Source organism: Podarcis gaigeae (genome assembly GCF_964106915.1).
Source record: "Podarcis gaigeae genome assembly, chromosome: 12".
In the NCBI taxonomy this organism is placed as follows: domain Eukaryota; kingdom Metazoa; phylum Chordata; class Lepidosauria; order Squamata; family Lacertidae; genus Podarcis; species Podarcis gaigeae.
The window spans coordinates 3,533,299-3,558,246 of NC_139688.1; the positions used below are offsets into that span (position 1 = coordinate 3,533,299).

General features: G+C 48.3%; 1 protein-coding gene and 1 long non-coding RNA gene across 5 annotated transcripts in view; one reads left to right on the forward strand and one right to left on the reverse strand.

The window, feature by feature from the left end:
* Window positions 1–24,948, forward strand: part of LOC310827916 — a 103,148-nt gene that overhangs the window by 38,254 nt on the left and 39,946 nt on the right. The window lies entirely within an intron of this gene.
* LOC310827687 (unconventional myosin-Ig-like) overlaps window positions 1–24,948 on the reverse strand; it is a 98,149-nt gene that overhangs the window by 26,121 nt on the left and 47,080 nt on the right. For 3 of the 4 annotated variants that reach the window (XR_014556477.1, XM_083703995.1, XM_083703996.1), the window contains exons 14-21: window positions 23,788–23,920; window positions 18,755–18,921; window positions 16,740–16,947; window positions 14,369–14,592; window positions 12,876–13,020; window positions 5,941–6,045; window positions 4,940–5,053; window positions 3,126–3,280 (exon numbers count right to left, since the gene is read on the reverse strand). Coding sequence is in view for 2 of the 4 variants with exons in the window: in XM_083703995.1 (XP_083560121.1) it covers window positions 3,126–3,280; window positions 4,940–5,053; window positions 5,941–6,045; window positions 12,876–13,020; window positions 14,369–14,592; window positions 16,740–16,947; window positions 18,755–18,921; window positions 23,788–23,920 (1,251 nt within the window). In the remaining 2 variants the exon portion in view is untranslated. Of the gene's footprint in view, window positions 1–1,325; window positions 1,622–2,312; window positions 3,281–4,939; window positions 5,054–5,940; window positions 6,046–12,875; window positions 13,021–14,368; window positions 14,593–16,739; window positions 16,948–18,754; window positions 18,922–23,787; window positions 23,921–24,948 lie in introns of those variants that run through there. The other variant, XR_014556478.1, reaches the window with a different exon arrangement.

Here is a 24,948-nt window from a genome sequence, read left to right on the forward strand (position 1 = left end):
CAAGTAGTTCAATAGGTACCGCTCTGGCGGGAAGGTAAACGGCGTTTCCGTGTGCTGCTCTGGTTCGCCAGAAGCGGCTTCGTCATGCTGGCCACATGACCCGGAAGCTGTACGCCGGCTCCCTCGGCCAATAAAGCGAGATGAGCGCCGCAACCCCAGAGTCATCCGCGACTGGACCTAATGGTCAGGGGTCCCTTTACCTTTACCTTTAAGCATTCTGTTGCCCTCCAACTTTCTCATTTTTTTTGGTCTCCATTACGTATTTTTCGCTCTATAAGACGCACCAAACCACAAGACGCACCTAGTTTTTGGAGGAGGAAAACAAGAAAAAAAATATTCTGAATCTCACAAGCCAGAACAGCAAGAGGTATCGCTGCGCAGTGAAAGCAGCAATCCCTCTTGCTGTTCTGGCTTCTGGGATAGCTGCGCAGCCTGCATTCGCTCCATAAGACGCACACACATTTCCTCTTACTTTTTAGGAGGGGAAAAGTGAGTCTTATAGAGCAAAAAATACTGTACTTCATTAATGTGCATACCCCCAAGTCATTGTGCCAGACATACTTCTGGTGTGCTCAGAAGCCTGCTCTCGGACCCCCATTCGGGAATCGATGTGCGAGCCCAGAGAAGGGGCTCTGTGTGTGTGCCAGGGTCAGCCCTACTGCCACTCCTAATCCCAGCTCAGACTTCTGAGCCTCCTCCATCTTCAGATCTGCATTAGGGTGCCCCGGGGGTCACTGGGTCAAGAGCGGCTCTCTCTAATCCCACCGCCGACGGGGAGGGGGGGGCCATCCATCAAGGGTACGGGATCGTGGTTCGCGCCACAGACAGCTGTAGGCTGAAAGAGACCCACATGGCCTTTTGTACGCCACAACTGCAGCAGGAATTTTGTTAGCCAAATATTGGAAACTACAAGAAATACCAACAGTGGAGGAATGGCAGATGAAGGTGATGGACTTTTTTGAGCTGGCCAACCTGATCGGAAAAATTCGCGAACAGAAAGAGGAGAAGTACCAAGAAGAATGGATTATTTAGTAAAATATTCTAAGATAATATAAGTAGCACCATTTGTGAGTACCAAATTGGCTTAGGAATTTAAAGTTTCGAATTGCATAATACTATGGATAGAAGTGAATATGATAAGAAAGGAAGATGTTAATTGACTAAGTTAATTTCATTGGAAATTAGTCTTGGAAAACTGCTAAAACGGGTCATAAGGAAAATCAGCAAGAGGGATTTGAGGAAGTCATCTAACAATGGTAACAAAAATGGGATTATAATAGATAGGATTAATGTCTGTATGCTTGTTTGTTTTTTATATTGTAATGTTTTTTTTTTCCTTTTTTGTCGTTTATGTTTGTTATAAACTTGGAAAATCAATAAAAAGTTTTGAAGAAAAAGAAAGAAAGAGGCCCAAGTGCCTTTGCACAATGGCTTAATAAGGGGGATTAATGGCATGGGGATGGCTTTAGACAGTGTTCCCCATTGGTGCAGGCACTGATTGTCATTCAAGGGGGCCTATCAGAAGCCTGTTGTCTTTGTCCATGGAGTTTTCTTGGCAGGGATACTGGAGTGGCTTGCTGGTTCCTCCTCCAGGTGGATCACGTTTGGTCAAAACTCTCCACTATGTCCCTTCCCCAGGTCCCAGGTGGCCAGGGACCTGGAAAAGAGTTAAGAGCCTCGGACATAAGATCCCCAGGTTGATGGACTATATGGAATTGACGGAAAGGACTGGCAGATTTTGAAACCAGGGAGAGGAGATGGTGGAAGAAGATTGGAGAATTTAAAGTCTGTATATAGAAATACTGTAAAATTAATGAGTGATAGAAAATTGGTGGAAAGAAATTTTATGGTCTTAGCAGAAATGTTATAAGGAGTTAAGCATATATAAGTATTTTAGTTTTAATGGAAAATAAGGATAAAAAATATGTTAAGATATTTATAATATGACAGAAAATAGGAAAAGATGCAAAGGATTTGCTGAAACAATTAATAGAAGTGGAATACAAAAAGGGAGGTGAGAGGAAGTCGAGGAAACAAGGGAATGAAAGATAGAGCATGAAAAAGCTGTGATGTATGTTTTTTAATGTTTTTTGTTTTATTTTGTTTAGGGTTAGGGTGGGTTAGGGTTTTGTTTAGCTCAGTTTAATATGTTTAGTTTAATGTGTTTAGGTTGTGTTTTGTATTGTTTTTATATTGTATTGTATTGTTCCTTTCTTTTTTTTGTTTTTTCTCTTTTGTCTTTCTTCTTTTTCTTTTCTGTAATATTTAAAAGTAATAAATATTATTTAAAACAAAAACAAAAAACTCTCCACTATGACCTGTCCGTCTTGGGTGGCCCTGCATGGTGTAGCTCATAGCTTCTCTGAGTTATTCAAGCCCCTTCGCCACGACAAGGCAGTGATCCATGAAGGATCTTTTTTGAATTATGGTGTTGGAGGAGACTCTTGAGAGTCCCATGGACTGCAGGAAGATCAAACCTCTCCATTCTGAAGGAAATCAGCCCTGAGCGCTCCCTGGAAGGAGAGATCCTGAAGCTGAGGCTCCAATACTTTGACCACCTCATGAGAAGAGAAGACTCCCTGGAAAAGACCCTGATGTCGGACAAGATGGAGGGCACAAGGAGAAGGGGATGACAGAGGACGAGATGGTGGGACAGTGTTCTCGAAGGGACCAGCATGAGTTTGACCAAACTGCGGGAGGCAGTGGAAGACAGAAGTGCCTGGTGTGCTCTGGTCCAGGAGGTCACAAAGAGGCGGACACGACTAAACGACAAAATACTGCTCTATTTTCAGTCTATTTTGCTGGTTTCATTTAATATTCTAATTTTCTGAGACTGTTAATTTGGGGTTTTCATCAGCTGTACGCCATGATCATCACAATTATAACAAATAAAGGCTTGACATATCTCGCTTTGCATGTCATGAGACTATCTCATATATCTGTTTCACCTTTTAAGTTGAATTACTGAAATAAACGAACTTTTCCACGATATTCTAATTTTCCGAGTTTCACCTGTACAGTTCCCAGGGTTGTACTTTCAGCAGAAGGTGCAGCTGTATTCTGACTCCGTGCTGCAATCAATCAACACCATTTTATTTATTTATTTTGCTTTAAAAGCCACCCACCTTCTGAAGTGGTCCACCATCACACCAACCAACTCCCCGACACGGCCATCGTTTTCCGGCTTCATTTTGTGGAGACAGACCACCAGGCCGTCGTGGTTCTGGGTGTGGAAGATGACCAGCTGATCCACGCCGCTGGTCACGCTCATCCCAGTCACCTGTCGAGAGAGACAAATCGCAAAAAGGTTTCAGCGACTCCCCTCCAAGTGGAAACTAGGCGGCCAAGGCAAGGACGAAACAAGGTCTAAACTTAACAACCAGACGGGTACCAGAGAGACCATTGCAAGTCTGGCCAGCTGGATTGATGAGGGCCGTGTCCAAAAGACCGGAATATTGCCTCTTCAACCTCTGAATTTATTATATATACCCCGCCCATCTGGCTGAGTTTCCCCAGCCACTCTGGGCAGCTTCCAACAGAATATTAAAAGCACAATACAACATCAAACATTAAAAACTTCCCTAAACTGGGCTGCCTTCGGATGTCTTCTAAAAGTCAGATAGTTGTTTATTTCCTTGACATCTGATGGCAGGGTGTTCTGCAGGGCGGGCGCCACTACCGAGAAGGCCAGTTCACACAGTTCAAAGTTGGTGTTAACTCTGTTAGTAAAAACACAATCTCCATAGACTTCGCCAGGCCTAATGAGCACAGCAACTCATTCTCGGTGGACTTACACCATGTCTGTTTACACTCCAGCACAGCTTGCTGGGAACATCCATTTGTGTGTATAGCTTTTGCTTATGCCGCTTGCTTTGGACATGAAGAAGAGAAGACATGTTTTTCCTCTTGTCCTAATGTGCGCTGAATAAACTGCTTGTGAATATGCTTTACACAGCCTCTCCCTGCCACTTCTGTTGTGCGTTTACTCTGCTGAGTTGTGTGCCCAGATTCTGAAGCTCTGGGTCACAGATTCATGCTGCACCAAGGACTGGAGTTCGACTGGCATGTTGGCCAGTGGGCTGGAGCCAGCTGGAGGCTTGCCAAATGCCCCCAATTCCCTTTTTTAAAAAAGATTTTTATTAAGTTTTCAGAAGTTGTATAAAAACAAATCAATAATAAAAACAGACAATAATAAAAAACAAGTATAATTTCAATCCTTTTTTTCTTATAACTTACTTCCCCGACTTCCTCATACCTCCCCTCTCTGTATTCCAATTTCTAATTTATTAATTCAGCAAATCCTTTCCCTTGTTTTTCATTTAATTTTTAGCCTTTCTTTTCATTTTACTTATCCATTACCACTGGAAACCACGTAATTTCTAAACCAATGTCATTCTAACATTCATTAATTTTACAATGTTTCTTAAGATAGTCCTTAAATTTCTTCCAATCTTCTTCCGCTGTCTCTCTCCCCTGGTCTCGGATTCTGCCAGTCATTTCTGCCAGTCCCATATAGTCCATCACCTTCATCTGCCATTCTTCCAAGGTGGGTAGATCTTGTGTCTTCCAATACTTTGCGATGAGTATTCTTGCTGCTGTTGTAGCGTACATAAAGAATGTTCTATCCTTCTTTGGCACCAATTGGCCGACAATGCCCAAGAGAAAGGCCTCTGGTTTCTTCAGAAAGGTATATTTAAATACCTTTTTCAGTTCATTATATATCATTTCCCAGAACGCCTTAATCTGCCCCAATTCCTTAGCAGCATCCCAACAGATTGGACCTTATAAAAATCCACTGCTATAGTTGTGCCGATGGCATGTTGCAGAAGATGTTTGCAGAAACAGCAACAGCCTTGTGAAACGTTACCACCTTAACTACCACGAAAGCTGCCCACCACACCACCTCCCCGAGCCCGTTGCCAGGAGAGGTCCCTCTTACCATGCTCAGAGGAATCGATTTCATCACTTTGTACTGTTTCCTCGGTTCCAACTTGTATAGGTGCTGGTCTGTGATGAGGATGGCTCTGTCTGTGCTCTTGTTACAGCGGTTGATCTGCAAGGAGAGAACATCATCAATAATGATACACTGGGCAAGAGTACCCACATGACCCAGAAGCTGTACTCCGGCCCCTTCGGCCAATAAAGCCAGATGAGCACTGCAACCCCAGAGTCATCTGTGACTGGACCTAATGGTCAGGGGTCCCTTTACCTTTACCTTTAGCACCTTAAAAAGGGATCCCTGACCGTTAGGTCCAGTCGCGGGGTTGCGGCGCTCATCTCGCTTTACTGGCCGAGGGAGCCCACGTTTGCCCACAGACAGCTTTTCCGGGTCATGTGGCCAACATAACTAAGCCGCTTCTGGCGAAACCAGAGCAGCGCATGGAAATGCCGTTTACCTTCTTGCCGGAGCGGTACTTCTTTATCTACTTGCACTTTGACGTGCTTTTGAACTGCTAGGTTGGCAGAGCTGGGACCGAGCTCACGCCGTTGCGGGGATTCGGACCGCCGACCTTCTGATCGGCAAGTCCTAGGCTCTGTGGTTTAACCCACAGCGCCACCCGTGTCCCTTAGAGACTGCGTTTAAAACCAAAATTGCATTTGGATAGAAACTGTTTCTCAGGCGGCTGGTCCTAGTCTTTATAACCCTGTATCTTCTTCCAGAAGGCAGAAGCTGAAAGAGGTCATTTCCGGAGTGTGCACTATCCTGCGCTATCTCTGCAGTTTTCTTATGGCACCATAAGAAAGGCAGGAGGGGAAAACAGAGCTGGTGTTTTTGGTTTTGCCAAGTCCCCAAGACACCTGAATTAGCAGTACGAAATGCCCTGAGATTTGAAAGGAAATTGCTCTCAACCCAATTTAGCTCAGCGATGCATTTGATGCTCTGCGTTGAGTCAGGAGGGAGCGACAGAGGAGCAGCCTCTGCTTCTGCCAGCTGCTCACCTTGCGGACGTGGCACGAGAACAGCACGGAACGGAAGTGCACCTTCTCCTTCAGGGCTGACACCCGTTTGGCAAACTGGTCGGCCATCGCAGGGTTTTCCACCACCTGGAAAAAGTTAAACGAGAGATTGTGAGCTGGGTGGCCTGAGTAGGGCAAAGAAGGGCACAAATTATTGTCGTCTCCCCCTTATTACTGGCAATTGTTATTTTCCCATTTGGAGGGCAGGGAAATAATAATTATGAAACAAGAATATTGAGGGGCCCCTTCAAGGGCTTCTTTTGGAAAACTGGACCTTTGGAGAGAGCGTACCTTTTAAGGCTCAAACCAGTCAGGAAATGAACAGATACCAGACCAGGATATATGAAAGCAAAGCTAACGACTGCAACAGGGTACCCACTGCTACACTGTTATAAGAATTTTAAGGTCATATATATATATATGTTCATAAATGTCTGGAGCAGCACAGGAAGACTTTCCTGAAACCATTTTGACTCCCTGAAACCATTTAAAGGGGGGGGGGGGGAACCTGGATGTACATTTCCAAAATATAAGGTAAAAAACAAATAAAACCAAACCTACATAGAGCAACAGTGTTTTGTGTTGTGTAGGCTCCTATGATGTAAGTCATGGGCCGCTCCTGCTAGCCTGCTCCCTAAAATATCACTGGGTTGCTCACAAAGGTCCATATAGTTCAAGCTCTGGTTTTCCCAGTAGTGATGTGTGGAAGTGAGAGCTGGACCATAAAGAAGGCTGATCGCCGAAGAATGGATGCTTTGGAATTCTGGTGCTGGAGGAGACTCTTGAGAGTCCCATGGACTGCAAGAAGATCAAATGCATCCATTCTGAAGGAAATCAGCCCTGAGTGCTCACTGGAAGGACAGATCCTGAAGCTGAGGCTCCAAGACTTTGGCCACCTCATTAACAGAGAAGACTCCCTGGAAAAGACCCTGATGCTGGGAAAGATGGAGGGCACAAGGAGAAGGGGACGACGGAGGACGAGATGGTTGGACGGTGTTTTCGAAGCTACCAGCATGAGTCTGACCAAACTGTGAGAGGCAGTGGAAGACAGAAGTGCCTGGCGTGCTCTGGTCCAGGGGGTCACGAAGAGGCAGACACGACTAATCAACAACAAATGACGTTTGTGGGTGGTGGTCTTGGGTTACATCCCTTCTGTGATGTATGCATGATGTTTTTGAGGGTGGACCTGAGCTCCAGGGAAGGCAATTTAAAATTTCTATATAAGGGCAAGCACACCTTTGTTCTGGGTCCTCCTCCTTTCCTGCGTGTGAGAGGAGCACCCTGTTGCAACAGATCAATAAATATCAAGCTTACTAGCTGCTTTGCTTCTCAGTATTCTCTGGTTGGCCTCTGTCATTTTCTCTGACCGTTGGAGAACCTACAAAGGACTCTATAAGGGCTCTTGTGTCCCCCATAAGGGAATAAGGGCAGATTTTGGTTTATTACAAGGCCTTCCTTTCAACCCCGCCTTTTGGGACAATGCTGCTTTTGACAACAAATCGAGGATGGCTGAATACTAATGTACGACATCTCCCCAGTGCCGCTCTATCTCTTGATGCTGAACCGAGGTAGCAATTCTCCCTCTGTAAGAAACTGGGCGTTTGCCTGTGTGTGCATGCGTGGAGGCTAACCTATTAACGCAGTACGATTCCACAGCTAGCCAGCCACCCACACAGCCTCTTGCTCCTGACTTAGAGGATTTTGGGGGAGACGTCGCCATGGAGACGGTGCATGAGAAAAGTTCCTCCTCATACGGAGCTTTCTGCTCGCCGCATCTTCAAGCTCCCTGAACAGATGCACCCGTCTTATTTCAGGGTGGTTTTCGGCACCCTCACCAAATCACCCCACCCAGAGCCCACGAGGCAGCAGGACTCAGCTGTGGGTGAAAACTCATCTGCTCGGCCTGGTGTGTGGGCTTGGGCTGACTCAGCAGGCCTGGGGTGACTCAGGAATCCCGTTTCAAAGGATAAACAAAGGCAGGTGACACTGCTACCAAGTGGGGAACACGTGGGCAGCTAGAGTCTTCCACGCCAGCCAGCTTTGGGCTTGGGAATACAGCTGCATGTTGCGAAAAGAGAGTCCTCCTGCCAGCTGAAGATTTGTCTGGCAATTCCTCATCAGTTCCTGCATTTCAGTTTTCCTCCTCTCTAAGGACAGACGGGACAGGGACACGGGTGGTGCTGTGGGTTAAACCACAGAGCCTAGTTCTTGCTGATCAGAAGGTTGGCGGTTCAAATCCCCGTGACGGGGCGAGCTCCCATTGCTCATTCCCTGCTCCTGCCAACCTAGCAGTTCAAAAGCACGTCAAAGTGCAAGTAGATAAATAGGTACCTCTCCAGCGGGAAGGTAAACGGCGTTTCCATGCACTGCTCTGGTTCACCAGAAGTGGCTTAGTCATGCTGGCCACATGACCCGGAAGCTGTACGCCGGCTCCCTCGGCCAATAAAGCGAGATGAGCACCACAGCCCCAGAGTCGGCCACGAATGGACCTAATGGTCAGGGGTCCCTTTACCTTTACCTTTACCTTCAAGGTCCTCCGTGGGACATACCAGGAGAGGCAGTCCCGTAGGTACGAGGGTCCTAGGCTGTATAGGGCTTTAAAGGTTAAAACCAGCACCTTAAACCTAATCCTGTACTCCACCAGGAGCCAGTGCAGCTGGTATAGCACTGGGTGAATGTGATCCTGCGGCGAGGACCCAGTAAGGAGCCTTGCTGCGGCATTCTGCACCCGCTGGAGTTTCTGGGTCAGTCTCAAGGGCAGCCCCACGTAGAGCGAGTTACAATAATCCAGTCTGCAGGTGACCGTCGCGTGGATCACAGTGGCTAGGTCAGGGCGAGAGAGGTAAGGAGCCAACTGCTTAGCTTGGCGGAGATGAAAAAATGCTGCCTTTGTTATAGCTGCAATCTGCGCCTCCGTGGAAAGGGAGGTGTCGAAGATTACACCCAAACTCTTAACAGACGTCTCTGGCACTAATTGCACCTCCGCAAAAGATGGGAATTGCGGAGGAAAGCAACACACAAACTGGAAAGTGTGGGTTTAATGATTGCTGGGGGCAACATCAATCTCCCAAAAGACCAATAGGGACGAATGCTCCATAAAGAGGTCATAGTAAAGGTAAAGGTAAAGGGACCCCTGATCATTAGGTCCAGTCGTGGCCGACTCTGGGGTTGTGGCGCTCATCTCGCTTTATTGGCCGAGGGAGCCGGCATACAGCTTCCGGGTCACGTGGCCAGCATAACTAAGCTGCTTCTTGCGAACCAGAGCAGCGCACGGAAACGCTGCTTACCTTCCCGTCGGAGTGGTACCTATTTATCTACTTGCACTTTGATGTGCTTTTGAACTGCTAGGTTGGCAGGAGCTGGGGCCGAGCAACAGGAGCTCACCCCGTCGCAGGGATTCAAACCGCCGACCTTCTGATCGGCAAGTCCTAGGCTCTGGGGTTTAACCCACAGCGCCACCCACATCCCTAAAAAGGTTATAGAATTAAAGAATTGTAGAGTGTGAAGCACACACACACACACCCCGGGGTCACCTGACTGTTCTCCTGCAATGCAGGAATCCCAGCTGGGTGGTGTTATCTAACTTCCCCCGCAAACAAATCAGACCAAATCCCCGAAAAAAATTGTGCAAACGGGTCAGGATGAAACCCTAGTGAAAGGGAAGTGACCCAGGATAGCCATTACCTGAGCTTCATGCACAAAAATGGCTATTTGGGTTGGGGGTCCTCACTTGATATAGTTAACGGCCGTCCACCTCTCTGGTCTAAATGAATCCACGCTAGCACTTTGAGAAAATAATAGCTGTGGACTTCACTCTCCCCCAACACAAGCTAAAGAAGCTCCGATAACAGTTTTAGATTCTCAGCAAGCAAACCCGCCAACCTTCCCTCCTTCTCCTCCATCAGGATTTGGAGGAAGGCGGATGAAAGACACGCCGGGAAGTTGTGAAATGATGCTCTATGTCTCCTTTAGGGTTCCAGCAATTTAGGCAGGCGGCTGCTGGGTTTTTTTATAGCCTGCTATAGATTGCTTTGATAAATGTTTCATGGCAAAGTCTTTCACATCTCTCTCTCTGTTCTGTTGTTTACTGCCTTGCGCCGTCCGTGGGATATAAATAAACAATTTCCCTGTAAACACCCTCTTTGCACATTTGAGGTGTCTTGGTTGTTGTTGTTTTTACAGATTCCCTCGTGTCACCTTCCCTGCCTTTGCCTTCATCTTTTCAAAACTAAAAAAAACCCATCCGTTAGAGCAGTGCCTCTCAAAGAGGACAGTGGGATTACATTGGCCGGGGGTGGGGAGCCACTAAAAGGCAGGGAGGCAGCAGGGGGGTATATAAAAAGGTAAAGGGACCCCTGACCATTAGGTCCAGTCGTGGCCGACTCTGGGGTTGCGGCGCTCATCTTGCTTTATTGGCCGAGGGAGCCGGTGTACAGCTTCCGGGTCATGTGGCCAGCAGGACTAAGCCGCTTCTGGCGAACCAGAGCAGCGCACGGAAACGCCGTTTACCTTCCCGCTGGAGCGGTACCTATTTATCTACTTGCACTTTGACGTGCTTTCGAACTGCTACGTTGGCAGGAGCAGGGACTGAGCAACAGGAGCTCACCCCATCACGGGGATTCAAACCGCCATCCTTCTGATTAGCAAGTCCTAGGCTCTGTGGTTAAACCCACAGCGCCATCCGCGTCCGAGGGGGGTATATACTGGAGGTATAAATGACCCTCAGCCTTTGAAAAGTCTGGTATCCCTGGATCAAGTCCGTCAGTTTTGTTGAATGAATTAAACTGAATTGTTCTAACTGGATTTTGAATGAACGTGCAATTAATTGCTCCTATTTTGAATTTCCCTTTGTCATTACCTTCCTTGGAGGGTCACAAAAAACCCCTAATTCAGAGAGGAATCATCCCATAGGGACCACAAGCACCATCTAGTCCAACTGCCTGCAACACTGGAACTTCACCCAACGCAGGACTCGAACTCGTGGCCCCAAGATAAAAAGTCTCATATGCTCTACCAACTGAGCTACCTCAATAACGCTTTTTATATGGCAGGGTAAGGGGCATCCGAAAAACTTGGGAACCACAGATCTAGAGCTTCCCTCCGCCAGCTGATGCTTGCCAACTTTCCCTGTTCCAAGCATGACGCTCTTGCGCCAAATACTAGAGAAAATAACTGCAGGTAGAGACTGCAGCCAAACACAGACCCTACACCATGTTGTTAAAGCAGTGTTGTTGTTGTTTAGTCGTGTCCAACTCTTCGTGACCCCCTGGACCAGACCACGCCAGGCACTCCTGTCTTCCACTGCCTCCTGCAGTTTGGTCAAACTCACGCTGGTAGCTTCGAGAACACTGTCCTACCATCTCGTCCTCTGTCGTCCCCTTCTCCTTGTGCCCTCCATCTTTCCAAACATCGGGGTCTTTTCCAGGGAGTCTTCTCTTCTCATGAGGTGGCCAAAGTATTGAAGCCTCAGCTTCAGGAGCTGTCCTTCCAGTGAGCACTCAGGGCTGGTTTCCTTCAGAATGGAGAGGTTTGATCTTCTTGCAGTCCATGGGACTCTCAAGAGTCGCCTCCAGCACCAGAATTCAAAAGCATTCATTCTTCGGCGATCAGCCTTCTTGATGGTCCAGCTCTCACTTCCATACATCACTACTGGGAAAACCAGAGCTTGAACTATACGGACCTTTGTTGGCAAGGTGATGTCTCTGCTTTTTTGTTAAAGCAGTATGACGCCACTTTAAACAGCCTTGGCTTCCCCCCAACCAAGACCAAAGAATGCTGGGAACCGTAATTTGTTAAATGGGTGCTGATAATTGTGAGGAGACTACATTTCACAGAGTCCTCTGAGAAGAGGGATTTGCTTGAGAGACCACTCTGGGAATTGTAGCTTTGTGAGTGAAACAGGGGTGTCTCAGCAACTCTTAGGAAGAGTAAGCAGAGGTCAGGTGGCCATCTGTTAGGGATTCTTGAGCTGCGATTCCTGCATTGCAGCGGGTTGGGCTAGATGGCCGCTGGGGGTCCCTTCCAATTCTTTGATTCTGTTATCCCCCCAAGGCTAGTAAAATGCTGACTCATAAGGTTCTTCTGAATTTGGGAGGAGGGGGCGTTGATTCAGGCGAGGCAGGGGTTGTAGAGGAGAATGGGAAGAGAGGTTTTATCAAGGGGGGGTGCAGAGTGTGTGTGGGGGGAATGGATGAGCTGAGAGGAGGAGGAGGAGGAGGTTGGCCTTTTTCAAAAGCTCTGCAGTTACTATGGCAACTGGAAGGCAGCATCCAAAAAGTGTAAAAGGGGTGGGGAGTGGGAGCAGGCCCAGATAGAGGGGGGGCCCCCATATGGGCCACTTGGCCCGGGCCTCCGATTCCAAAGGGGGCCACAGTCAGCATATACACAAAATTATTTATATACTTATTTATAAGACTTCAGTTATCCCCAGGGTATAAAAAGGGGAGCACATTATCTATCTGGCCCGGGCCTCTGCAAGGCCCTGAGTGGGAGAGGTTTGCTTCGTTTGGCCCGCAACTCACGAGGAGGACAGCAGTCCTGCAGTCCTTCCACAACCATTGACTGATGCCTGCCTTTCCCTTCTTTCGGTTTTTATCGCCGTGAACTGCTTTGATGTGTATTTTCCAGGAAAGGGTTAACTTCGCCTCCTCTGTGTGATTTATTGCAGGCTCGCTACCGACACCAGCTGCTGCTTTTGAGACTCAGCAGGGTGGAGGGTGGGGACAAAAACAGGATCCTTTAGCCCTGCCTGGTCATTGGGCCCTGGCCCTGCCTGTCACTGGCTCTGGCTCCGCCTACAGTTGGGCTCTCCACCTTCTCTCTCTGCCATTCCCAAGGGCCACCAGCCACCAACTGCGCAGGAGGGTGCAGAAATGGCAGGGCATCGACTTCTCGCCTCCACTTCCGGAAACACTTACCGAGACCAAGTAGTTCCTGCCCCAGCTCCTGGAGCAGCCCCAGTCCTTCCGCAGGCCTTGCAGGACATCCAGGGCTGCCACTTTGGCCTTGATCTGGTCCATGTCGGAGGGAGGGATGTTCTTCACGATCTGTCTGGCTCGCCACCTGGAGAAAGAGATTCCGGGAGAAGCTGAGAGAGAGGTTCCGACTGAACGTCAGGAAGAACTTTATTCTACGAGAGAGAGAGAGCAGAGGGATCTACACGTGTGGTTTTTAACGCTAAAAAAGAGTTAAGGTTCTGGTAACTATACAGTCCAACCCTTGCTTCCCGAACGGCTTAGTTGACGAACAAATGGGTTCCTGAACGGTGAAAACCCAGAAGTTAACTGTTCCGGTTTGCAAACGTTTTTTGGAAGCTGAATGTCTGACGCGGCTTCCGGTTGAATCCAGGAAGCTCTGGCAGCCAATCGGAAGCCGCGCCTTGGTTTTCGAACGTTTTGGGAGTCGAACGGACTTCCGGAATGGATTCAATTCGAGTACCAAGGTTCACTGTATAGTAACATGACATTATTTTTCAACGTTAAAACTGTGTTATTAAAATGTGACTCTAGAGGGTGGTCAAGAGCTCCCCTCTCCCCACAAACCAGGTAGATCATACAGCAAAGATCATACGGTAGATCACACTGCCCCTTATATATGTGTGGTCCCCTGGCCAGAACCCCTCTGACATTTTATATCTCCTCGCAGACACAGATAAGTATGTCACCTGGCATGTAGAACTCTTTGCAACTGCCGCTAGGAAAATTAGAGCAAATTATATAGCCAAGGTGGCCACCAACTGTAAAGGAGATGAATTTATTTGACCCTATCTACATCAAGCTATATTCTGTCTTTATCCCCAAACTCCGAATATAATTGCACATTGTGTTAATTAACATTATTTTTTTAATATATTAGTGGCCATGTGATAATTTTAGCTTAGAAATTTTATTGTTTAATGTCTTAACTTGTATATGAAGGTACTTTTACAGCTCTGTTTAGAGTAGGTAATGTTTTGATAATATAAATGTTTTAAGTTTTTTTGTATCAATCCAGTATATTTTCTTTTAATTGTTGAATGATTCTGTGTACATTGCGGCAGCCTTTGGCTATGTGAAATAAAACTGACTGACTGACATGCGGCAAAGGAAGCGAAAGAGAAACCAAATGTCTTGGTTTTTTTGGAACAATATTGTTTAGTAACGTTCTAACAACGTTTAAAAGGTGAGTGTAGATCCAGCCGAAGTCTGCTTGGCTGGGCTTGGCCCACGCGGTGTGGGCGGGTGCTATCCAGATCTGTTTTGCTCTGAAACGAAGAGGTCAAAGTCAGCCATACCCAATCATTTCAGGGGGCCTCCTTGGAGCAAAACACAAGTATCAAACAATCCTTGCATCTGTACTGCCGCAGATCGGAACTCAAGATCGGCCACAGGCAACCGAAAAGGTATTTGGGCACGGCGCCCTCTGCTGTTACCTGCGGAAGATGAGCTTGCTGTTCTCCTGGAACTGAGCCAGCACGGCCGGCGGTTCCGGCCACTCCACGCCCTTGCCGTAGTCCGCCATGCTGCGTACTGCCTGAAATCTCTCCACCAGCTCCAGCAGGTGGGACTTCACCTTGTGGCGCTTGTAGTAAGACATGATGGTGTAGGTGGCCCGTAGGTAACGGCAGCGCTTGCGGGCCAGGGCGCCCCTCCAGGCCTGCATAGGACGGACGAGTCAAATCAGGGCCAGCCAAGCCATGACAACCATCCCACCACCACCACCAAACTCTCCCTGCACCCAGCCTCCTGGAAAAAAAGGTAAAAAGTAAAGGACCCCTGGACGGTTAAGTCCAGTCAAAGGCGACTATGGGGTGTGGCGCTCATCTCGCTCTCAGGCCAAGGGAGCCGGTGTTTGTCCACAGGCAGCTTTCCGGGTCATGTGGCCAGCAGGACTAAACTGTTTCTGGCGCAACGGAACACCGTGATAGAAACCAGAGCGCACGGAAACCCCATTTACCTTCCTGCCGCAGTGGTACCTATTTATCTACTAGCACTGGTGTGCTTTGAACTGCTAAGTTGGCAGGAGCTGGGACAGAGCAACGGGAGCTCACCCCGTCGCGGGGATTCGAATGGGGCCTTCTCTGCAGTGGCTCCCCGTCTGTTGAATGCTCTCCCCAGGGAAGTTCGCCTGGCGCCTTCATTATACAGTCATACCTCGGGTTACAGACGCTCCAGATTGCGTTTTTTTGGGTTACGGACTGCCAAAACCCGGAAGTACTGGAACGGGTTACTTCCGGGTTTTGGCGGTCGTGCATGCTCAGAAACACTAAATCGCGCTTCGCACATGCGCAGAAGCGCCATATCACAACCTGCACATGCACAGACACACCGCTGCAGGTTGCGAACGCTGCGGGTTGCGAATGTGCATCCTGCATGGATCACGTTCGCAACCTGAGCATCCACTGTACACCTTTAGGCGCGAGGCAAAAACGTTCCTTTTTAACCAGGCCTTTGGTTGATCTTATTGACATCCAACACCCTTTTAGAATGTGTCTTGGAGGGGTGTGAGAGTTATTGGGTTATTGCTTTTGGTTTGATTTAATAGGTTGTGATCTTGTTGTGAACTGCCCTGAGACCTCCGGGTATAGGGCGGTGTATAAGTTGAATAAATAATAATAATAATTTGACCCACCGACCTTCTGATCAGCAAGCCCAAGAGGCGCAGTGGTTTAGACCACAGCGCCACCCATGTCCAGATTTCAGGGGCAGAACAGCCTGGCCTTGCATGCAGAAAGTTCCCAGGCTCCATCCTTGATGGAGGGCAGGGAAAACTCCCTCTAAGGAAGCCATCAGGGGAGTAGCTCAATGGCAGAGTGTCTGCCTTGTGGGCAAAAGGTCCCAGGTTCAAGACTCTGTTTCCCTGTTTTGACCGGGAGGTACCAAACAATTTAACCCCTGTGTTAAATCCAGTAATGTCCAAGGCAACACGATGACCAAATGCAATGATACAATATCAATATACACTTTATATACATAACTTTATGACCACTGCTCCATAGCAATTGTTGTCATACTTTTCCATTCACCATATAGATGGGTTTATGAAGCATTTCTGTATCCTCCTTCTGTGCTGAAGAAGAATTCCGCGAAACAGTGGGTATATCCGGAATCACTGTTCACAACGTCTGTTTGCGAACTACTTCGGCAGCGTTGGACGCCATAAACAAAGCTGTACAGCCTTTTTTCACCAGATAAAAATCTGATACATTGCTTCTTTCAGAGATCTGAATAGTCTTCAAAGACTTTCAGAGACTTATAAAGACTTTGGTTTTTTGTTTTCAAGAGAATCCATTAAGAGTGCGTATTTTGTGACTTACAGAGATTCATAGGTTTTCTGTTTATGTGATTTAATATACCGTCTTTTTTGCTCTATAAGACTCACTTTTCCCCTCCTAAAAAGTAAGGGGAAATGTGTGTGTGTCTTATGGGGCGAATACAGGCTGTGCAACTATCCCAGAAGCCCGAACAGCAAGAGGGATTGCTGCTTTCGCTGCACAGCGATCCCTCTTGCTGTTCTGGCTTCTGAGATTCAGAATATTTTTTTTTCTTGTTTTCCTCCTCCAAAAACTAGGTGCATCTTATGGTCTGGTGCGTCTTATAGAGTGAAAAATATGGTATTTCATATTATATAAAGAGTGTATATTGATACAGTATCATTGTATTTGGTCATCGTGTTGCCTTGGATATTATTGACCTGGAGGTAGGGCAGCCCTTCGGGTGTGGAATCGAGGGCCACATTCCTCCTGTCCATACTTGCAACCGTCGGCACAGCGTTTGCACAGGTGCAAAAGGAAACCCAGGTACCTTTTGGAGTAGCAGCACAATGATGGGGATCAACTGCGCTCGTTCCTGCTCCAGGGTGAAAAGCGTCTGGGGCGTGCGGATAAAGATCTTGGTGTGTCCATAGGCGACGTCGTCCTGGAAGCCGTGCTGCTCCATCAAGGCCTGCGTGGCCTCCCGGTCGGTAGCCATGAGGTGGTTAGGCCATGTGTACTCACAGGTCATCTTATACCTGGGAAGGGAGGAATTTACTGGTAACTGGCCTGGCTTGAGATAAGAGTCTAGGAAATGCTGGCTGCTGGACTGCGGGATGGGAGAATACCATCCCATCAACCTTTTCGCAGAGCTGCAAGCAAAACTGACACTCCATGCAAGGAGAAAGGTAGTAGCTGAGGCCACTAGCCGCTGTGCTAGCTTTCTGCTTGCATGGATCATTGTTGTTAATACTTTTTTGGAGGAGTTTATTGCACAAATGTGAAAGCTGTCACTTTGGGACTGCACAACCTCATTCTGGGAGAGGAAATTGGGGCCCTTCTCTCAGGTCTCATTATACTTTGCTTACTTAAAGGTAAAGGGATCCCTGACCACTAGGTCCAGTCGTGGCCGACTCTGGGGTTGCGGCGCTCATCTCTCTTTATTGGCTGAGGGAGCCGGCGTACAGCTTCCGGGTCATGTGGCCAGAATGACTACAAAGACTGCAAGAGTTTTGGAAGCACAAGGATGGAAGACTGAAGAAACCTCAACTAAAGAATCATGGCAAGAAAAATTGACGGACTATGCAGAACTGGCAAAACTGACATATAAGCTACGGGACAAGGATAACTGTGACTTTAAAGATGAATGGGAACCCTTTACAAAGTATTTCAAGATGCAACAAAGTGAACTGGACTCCTTGGCAGGTTTTGAATAAACATTCACAAACTTTTTATTGATAATAATCAGCTAAATAGTTTGAGGATCTATACAACTTTGTAACATGCGGAAAACAGCATTCTTAGAGAAACCAAAGACTGGAACTGAGGGAAGTCGGGGGTGTGTGTGGAGGTGGGGTTGTGGGGGAGGGTGGGGGGAGGGAGGAAAAATGGGGGGGAAACAAGGATTATATGTTTTTGGATAATGTTTTGTTTTAATTTTGAATAATAAAAAAAAATGTGGCCAGCATGACTAAGCCGCTTCTGGCAAACCAGAGCAGTGCACGGAAACACCGTTTACCTTCCCGCCAGAGTGGTACCTATTTATCTACTTGCACTTTGACGTGCTTTCAAACTGCTAGGTGGGCAGGAGCAGGGACTGAGCAACGGGAGCTCACCCCGTCGCGGAGATTCAAACTGCTGACCTTCCGATCGGCAAGTCCTAGGCTCTGTGGTTTAGACCACAGTGCCACCCGTGTCCCAGGAATGTTGTACTTGACTGCTATCTATGTGTCACATCCTACAGAAGGTAGGAGGTGCGGACCCCTTCTCGTTCGCACAAGGCGTTTGACCTTCGTAGGCCAAATGATGAAGGAGCGACCCACCCATCTTCTCGAGGTGGAAGGACAGATTCATATTCATCCACGAAAAGAGAGATCTTTGCAATGCTAGGAAGCCAAGGCCAGTTGGCTGCCAATTACCGTATTTTTCGCTCCATAAGATGCACTTTTTTCCTCCTAAAAAGTAAGGGGAAATGTCTGTGCATCTTATGGAGCGAATGTGTGGTTGGTTGCTGGCTCCCTTACCCAGGCCTCCATTGTGGAATGTTATTTTTGGGGTGATAGAATGCGGGAGCAGGGACCGAGCAACGGGAGCTCACCCCATCGCAGGGATTCGAACCGCCGACCTTCCGATCAGCAAGTCCTAGGCTCTGTGGTTTAGACCACAGCGCCAACCGCATCCCTTTTGCTTACTTACCACGCCCCAATATTCCTACCTTGAGAAACTGATTTTTGCCATTGGGTGTATCGGGCCAGGCACAGGGTGCTAGCGGGAAAGGGAAAATTTGCCACTTTTGGAAAATTTGCGTTGCTGTGTTTGTACAGAATGCCTGGCAGTGGTGCTTACCGGAGGAGGAAGCGGTCGTAAGGCTGCCTGTAGGCGAATCCTGCCCTCCGGACGCGCACGTTCTCAAGCAGCCCCAAATACGACACCTGATGGCGGCAGCGCTCAGCGTCGAAGAGCAAGGGCGACTTCTGGTCATTTGGCTTGATGCAACGGACGTAATACGGCTCCTGTTCAGAAGAGGCAGGAAAGGAATAAAAGAACAATGGGTGAGGTTCGGCGACACTCCCTCCCTTCCCAAACGCTTGCAGAGAGCCAGCAACTCACTGAGGAATTCTGCCTCCTGGAGAGGCAGCGTGGCACAGTGGTTAGAGTGTTGGACTAGGAACCTGGGCTCGAACCCCGACTCGCAAAGCTTGCTGGGTGACCTTGCAGGGTTGTTGTTTGGAGGGGGGTAAAGGAGGAGAGACAGCACCTTAAAAAGCAGAGACATCACCTTGCCAACAAAGGTCCGTATAGTTAAAGCTCTAGTTTTCCCCGTAGTGATGTATGGAAGTGAGAGCTGGACCATAAAGAAGGCTGATCGCCGAAGAATGGATGCTTTTGAATTCTGGTGCTGGAGGAGACTCTTGAGAGTCCCATGGACTGCAAGAAGATCCAACCTCTCCATTCTGAAGGAAATCAGCCCTGAGTGCTCACTGGAAGGACAGATCCTGAAGCTGAGGCTCCAAGACTTTGGCCACCTCAGGAGAAGAGAAGACTCCCTGGAAAAGACCCTGATGTTGGGAAAGATGGAGGGCACAAGGAGAAGGGGACGGCAGAGGATGAGATGGTGGGACAGTGTTCTCGAAGGTACCAGCATGAGTTTGACCAAACTCAGGGAGGCAGTGGAAGACAGGAGTGCCTGGCGTGCTCTGGTCCAGGGGGTCACGGACAACAACAACAAGAAAAGGAGGAGAGGGAGAAGAACCACATACACCACCTGGAGGCTGTTGGAGGAAAAGGTGGGGTATAAAGGAGACAGATAAATATATAGCTGGTGGAGAACAAAAACAGGTGGATTTGGAACGCAGCAATATCTAGGTGGACAACAGAGGACGAGCTGGTTGGATAATGTTCTTGAAGCTACCAGCATGAGTTTAACTAAACTGCGGGAGGCAGTGGAAGACAGGAGTGCCTGGCGTGCTCTGGTCTAGGGGGTCACCAAGAGTCGGACACGACTAAACGACCAAACAACAACAATATCTAGGCTGGGGCAGGGCAGAACGTAGATCAGTGCCACACCTGAAATTCTGTGCACAGGTTCTTCTTATATTCCGAGCCCACAGCCAGTCGGCCCTCTCTCTCCCCCTCTCTCTTCTTAGCCAACAGAGCAGTTGCATGGGAAAAACGGGCGAGAGGCAGCCATGCTTTGTGTGCTTGCCCCCGGGTTCCCTGGAGGCGCAGAAGCTGGAAATGCGATCGATAATCACAACAGGCTTATTTATAGAGCCCTGGTGGTGCGCAAAGGGGGACCATCTGGGCTCTCCTGTCTCTCCACGGTGCTCCGATTCCTCTCCGAGAGGCATCTAATTTTGGTTCCCGGCGAGAGAGACGGGAGCCAAGGAAAGCAGGGGGAGCCTTGGTGCCTGCCAACGGTTACCAAGGCAGCTGAGGACCCCCGGCGGCCTACTCTTGCCAGCGCCTTCTCAGGACCAGCTGTTGCAGGAATCGAGGGAAACTGAGTGCAAATGGAGATGGGGAGGTGGTCAAATAATAATAATAATAATAAATTTTATTTATACTCCGCCCTCCCCAGCTAAGACTGGGCTCAGGGCGGCTAACACCAGGTATAAAAACAATTGATAAAATACAACTTAAAAACAAGATTAAAATACAATATTAAAATGCAGCCTCATTTCAGTAGAAACTCAAATCAAAAACTTTTGGGGGGATGAAAACGTCAAATCTTCACCAAGGCCAACTATCCAGACTGGTCCTACGCGGTCCAGAAAAAAGCCAGGGAAGTCCCCAAATAGGAGTTCCAACACAGAAGGAGGAAGAAAAAAGGAAAGAGGGGATCAAATTGACTCCAAGCCAAAGGCCAGGCGGAACAACTCTGTCTTACAGGCCCTGCGGAAAGAAATCAGATCCCGCAGGGCCCTGGTCTCATGAGACAGAGCGTTCCACCAGGCCGGGGCCAGTGTTGAAAAGGCCCTGACTCTGGTTGAGGCCAATCCGACTTCCTTAGGGCCCGGGACCTCTAAAAGGTGAGGGTAAAGGGACCCCTGACCGTTAGGTCCAGTCATGGCTGACTCTGGGGTTGCAGCGCTCATCTCGCTTTATTGGCCAAGGGAGCCAGCGTACAGCTTCCAGGTCATGTGTCCAGCATGACTAAGCCGCTTCTGGCGAACCAGAGCAGCACACGGAAACGCCGTTTACCTTCCCGCTGGAGTGGTACCTATTTATCTATTTGGACTTTGACGTGCTTTCAAACTGCTAGGTGGGCAGGAGCAGGGACCGAGCAACGGGAGCTCACCCCGTCATGGGGATTCAAACCACCGACCCTGCTATTTATGGACCTTAAGGTCCTCTGTGGGGCATACCGAGAGAGGCGGTCCCGTAGGTACGAGGGTCCTAGGCCGTGAAGAGGAGTTTGTCGCCTCATGCACTTGAAGCCGGTACTTCAGTGCAGAAGCTCAGTTCTTTTTCTGTTCCTTTCGGTTTACATGTATTTATTGATAATAAAACAAAGCATGTAAGAACATAAGACGACCCCGGCTGGATCTGGCCAATGGGAGCCCATCGAGTCCAGCATCCTGTTCTCACAGTGGCCAACCAAACGCCTGTGGGAAACCAACAAGCAGGACCCAGGCACAAGTGTGTTTCTTCTCTGTGGTGGTTTCCAAAGACTGGTATCCAGAAACCTTGCAGCCTGCAGCTGTGGCGGCAGGACAGAGCCCTCCCGGCTAGCAGCCCTCGTCCAGGCGCTTTTGTACATGTTAACCTGGCTGGAGAAGAGCATTGCAAAATTCAGAGGAGGGCAAATTTAGATGGACGGCGGTTTTTCAGGTTGCAAGCTGTTTTGGGAAGTGCGGATTAGGAAGATTCCCCATTAACCAAGCCAAACCCCTTCCCTTCTTCGGGGCGGGGTGTGCGTCAGTTTGCATTTCTTTTTTTTAAAAAAAAAATATTTATTGAAGTTTTGAAAGATTACAAAGAGAGAAAAGAAAAAAAGAAAAAACAGAAACAAATCGAACCTTCCCATAACTTATCTTTCATTTGCTTGTTTCCTTGACCTCCTCACACCTCCCTTTTTTGTATTCTAGTTCAATTAGCTATTTCAGCAAATCCTTTCCATCTTTGTTTTTGTCCTATAATTTATCTTAATATAATGTAACTTTACATTCTCTCCTTTCACCAATTAACAATCTGTTTTTACTTAATCCTTTATAACATTTCTGCTAAAACCACATAACTTCATTCCAGCATCCTTCTAACATTCATTGATTTTACAGTATTTCTGTAAATAATCTTTAATTTTTTTCCAGTCTTCCTCCACAGACTCTTCTCCCTGGTCTCGGATTCTGCCAGTCATTTCCGCCAATTCCATGTAGTCCATCACCTTCATCTGCCATGTCAGTTTGCATTTCTTAGTGCCAAAAGTATTGATCTGATGTGTAGAGATCTTTCCTATTCTAATTAATTCAAGAGGGTTCTCGAAGCTGCTGCGTGTGAAAGCAGGAAGCAGAAGGCTCATGATGTTTGGGTTATTCCTTCAGAGAAGCTGAGTACAGCTGCCTTAAACCAGTGATGTTATTATAGACAGGTTATGCTGTCTATAATAATAAAGACAGAAGGAGCCTGGGTTTCACTTTCTCTTTACAGTACATCCATCTTTCTTTCTTTCTTTCTTTCTTTCTTTCTTTCTTTCTTTCTTTCTTGTGTGGTGTTCTGTACGTAGTGTTAAGGTTTAGACTTACAGTGGTACCTCAGGTTACATACACTTCAGGTTACATATGCTTCAGGTTACAAACTCCGCTAACCCAGAAATAGTACTTCAGGTTAAGAACTTTGCTTCAGGATAAGAATAGAAATCGTGCTCCGGCGGTGCGGCAGCAGCAGGAAGCCCCATTAGCTAAAGTGGTGCTTCAGGTTAAGAAGAGTTTCAGGTTAGGAACTGACCTCCGGAACGAATTAAGTACTTAACCTGAGGTACCACTGTATTATAAGTTATTGTAAGCTTTAAATTAAGTCTGCTGCAACTGGATTTCTTATGGATTTGTAACCATTATGCTCATATACCTTCAGTAGCAGTAAAGCTCTGCTGGATCAAATATTCATTGACTCTGGTCTATTTTTTGAGAATCCTGCAACGTAATTAAGTTTTTACTCTGCTAATTATACTGTGATGGCCTGAGACTCAGGCTCAGACTCGGAACCAGAGGTGTCTCAGTCTGCACCGGATCCTTTGCCTCAGGCATCATCTGAACCAAGTCTGGGGCCTGATCCTGAAGAGCCCCAGTCTGCACAGGTTCCCCTGCAACAAGCCCCAGCTGGGCCGAGTCAGGGGCCTCATCCTGCCCTGGCTCCAGATGCGGGGATGACCTCGTTGCCTCCGGCTGGGCCATCACTTACAGCTGCTCCACTACCGGTTGGGTCAGGAGAGGCTGAGGCGGCCTCTGGGTCTAGTCACCCACTGACGTCTCCCGAGCTGCAGAGACTCAGGTTTGAGAGAAGGAGAGACCTGAGTACTCACAGGAGGAGGGCTCACCTTCAGGCGGGACAGAGAGGTGAGTCGCCGGGGGATCAGGACCGGTCGCCACCACAAGGATAAAAGGCTGTCGGACCCCACCCCAGGTTGCAGGAGCAACATTGCCGTATGCCAGATCCTGCCTGAGATCCTGTACCTGTCGTTGCCTCGTGCCCTGCCTTGGCCCTGTTGGACTGACTCCCAGCAGAACCTTCAGATTCTGGACCGGTCCTGGACCGCGTTTCATGGGTTACCCCCAGGCCCAGCACAAAAACACTGGAATCTGCTCTGGATCAATAAAGTAGAATTTCAATTACAGGGTGTGTGTTGTGCAGGGGTGTGGGTGGGTGTTATCTGAAGTTACCTTCGACGCCAAGTTCTCCACCAGCGCCACGATGGAGTTTTTGAAGAGGGTGGCAGCTGTCAGGGGCCTCTTGGTGACCTCGGTGATGCTCTGCTGGCCCTCTGGCCACATGTCCTGGAGGACAGGGTCTGCGCTGGGGAAAGAGCACAGAGCTGGCGTGAGGAGGTGCAGGCCACTGCCACTGCCAACCGTTCCTTAACCCTCACCCTCTCTGTGGGCATGGCCAAAGCCCACTGGTGACCATGCGTGGGTGAACATCACAGGTAGCAGAGGAGCTAAGAACTTGCAGGGCGCAACTCATCCACCCGAGGGGCTTAAGGGTAGTGTGGTCAAAGGTTCAACACCCAATATTTCCAGTGAAACTCTGTGCACCATTGGCCAGGCTTCTCAGCAGCCCAGAAAACACACCCAACTCCAGCTCCCATCAGCCTGTCCTGGATGTGTCCGTTTACATTTCTTAGTGCAGAAAGCATTGATCTGATGTGCAGAGATCTCTCCTATTCTAAGTAATTCAAGTGGGTTCTGGAAGCCACCCCAGAAATGATCTCTTTCAGCTTCTGGAAGAAGGTACAGGGTTATAAAGACTAGGACTAGCCGCCTGAGAAACAGTTCCAATCCAAATGCAATTTTGGTTTTAAACGCAGTGTAAGGTAGTCTACCAGCTCAACCTGGTACACAGGATGAGACCCTACCTGCCTGCGTACTGTCTTGCCAGAGTGGTGCATGCTCTGGTTATCTCCTGCTTGGACTACTGCAATGCGCTCTACGTGGGACTACCTTTGAAGGTGACTCAGAAACTGCAATTAATCCAGAATGTGGCAGGTAGACTGGTGACTGGGAGCGGCCGCCGAGACCACATAACACCGGTCTTGAAAGACCTACACTGGCTCCCAGTATGTTTCCGAGCACAATTCAAAGTGTTGGTGCTGACCTTTAAAGCCCTAAACGGCCTCGGTCCTGTATAGGAAGCCAAGGCCAGTTGTAGGAGCGTCTCCACCCCCATCGTTCAGCCCAGACACTGAGGTCCAGCTCCAAGGGCCTTCTGGCAGTTCCCTCACTGCGAGAAGCAATGCTACAGGGAACCAGGCAGAGGGCCTTCTCAGTGGTGGCGCCCGCCCTGTGGAACACCCTCCCATCAAATGTCAAAGAGATAAACAACTA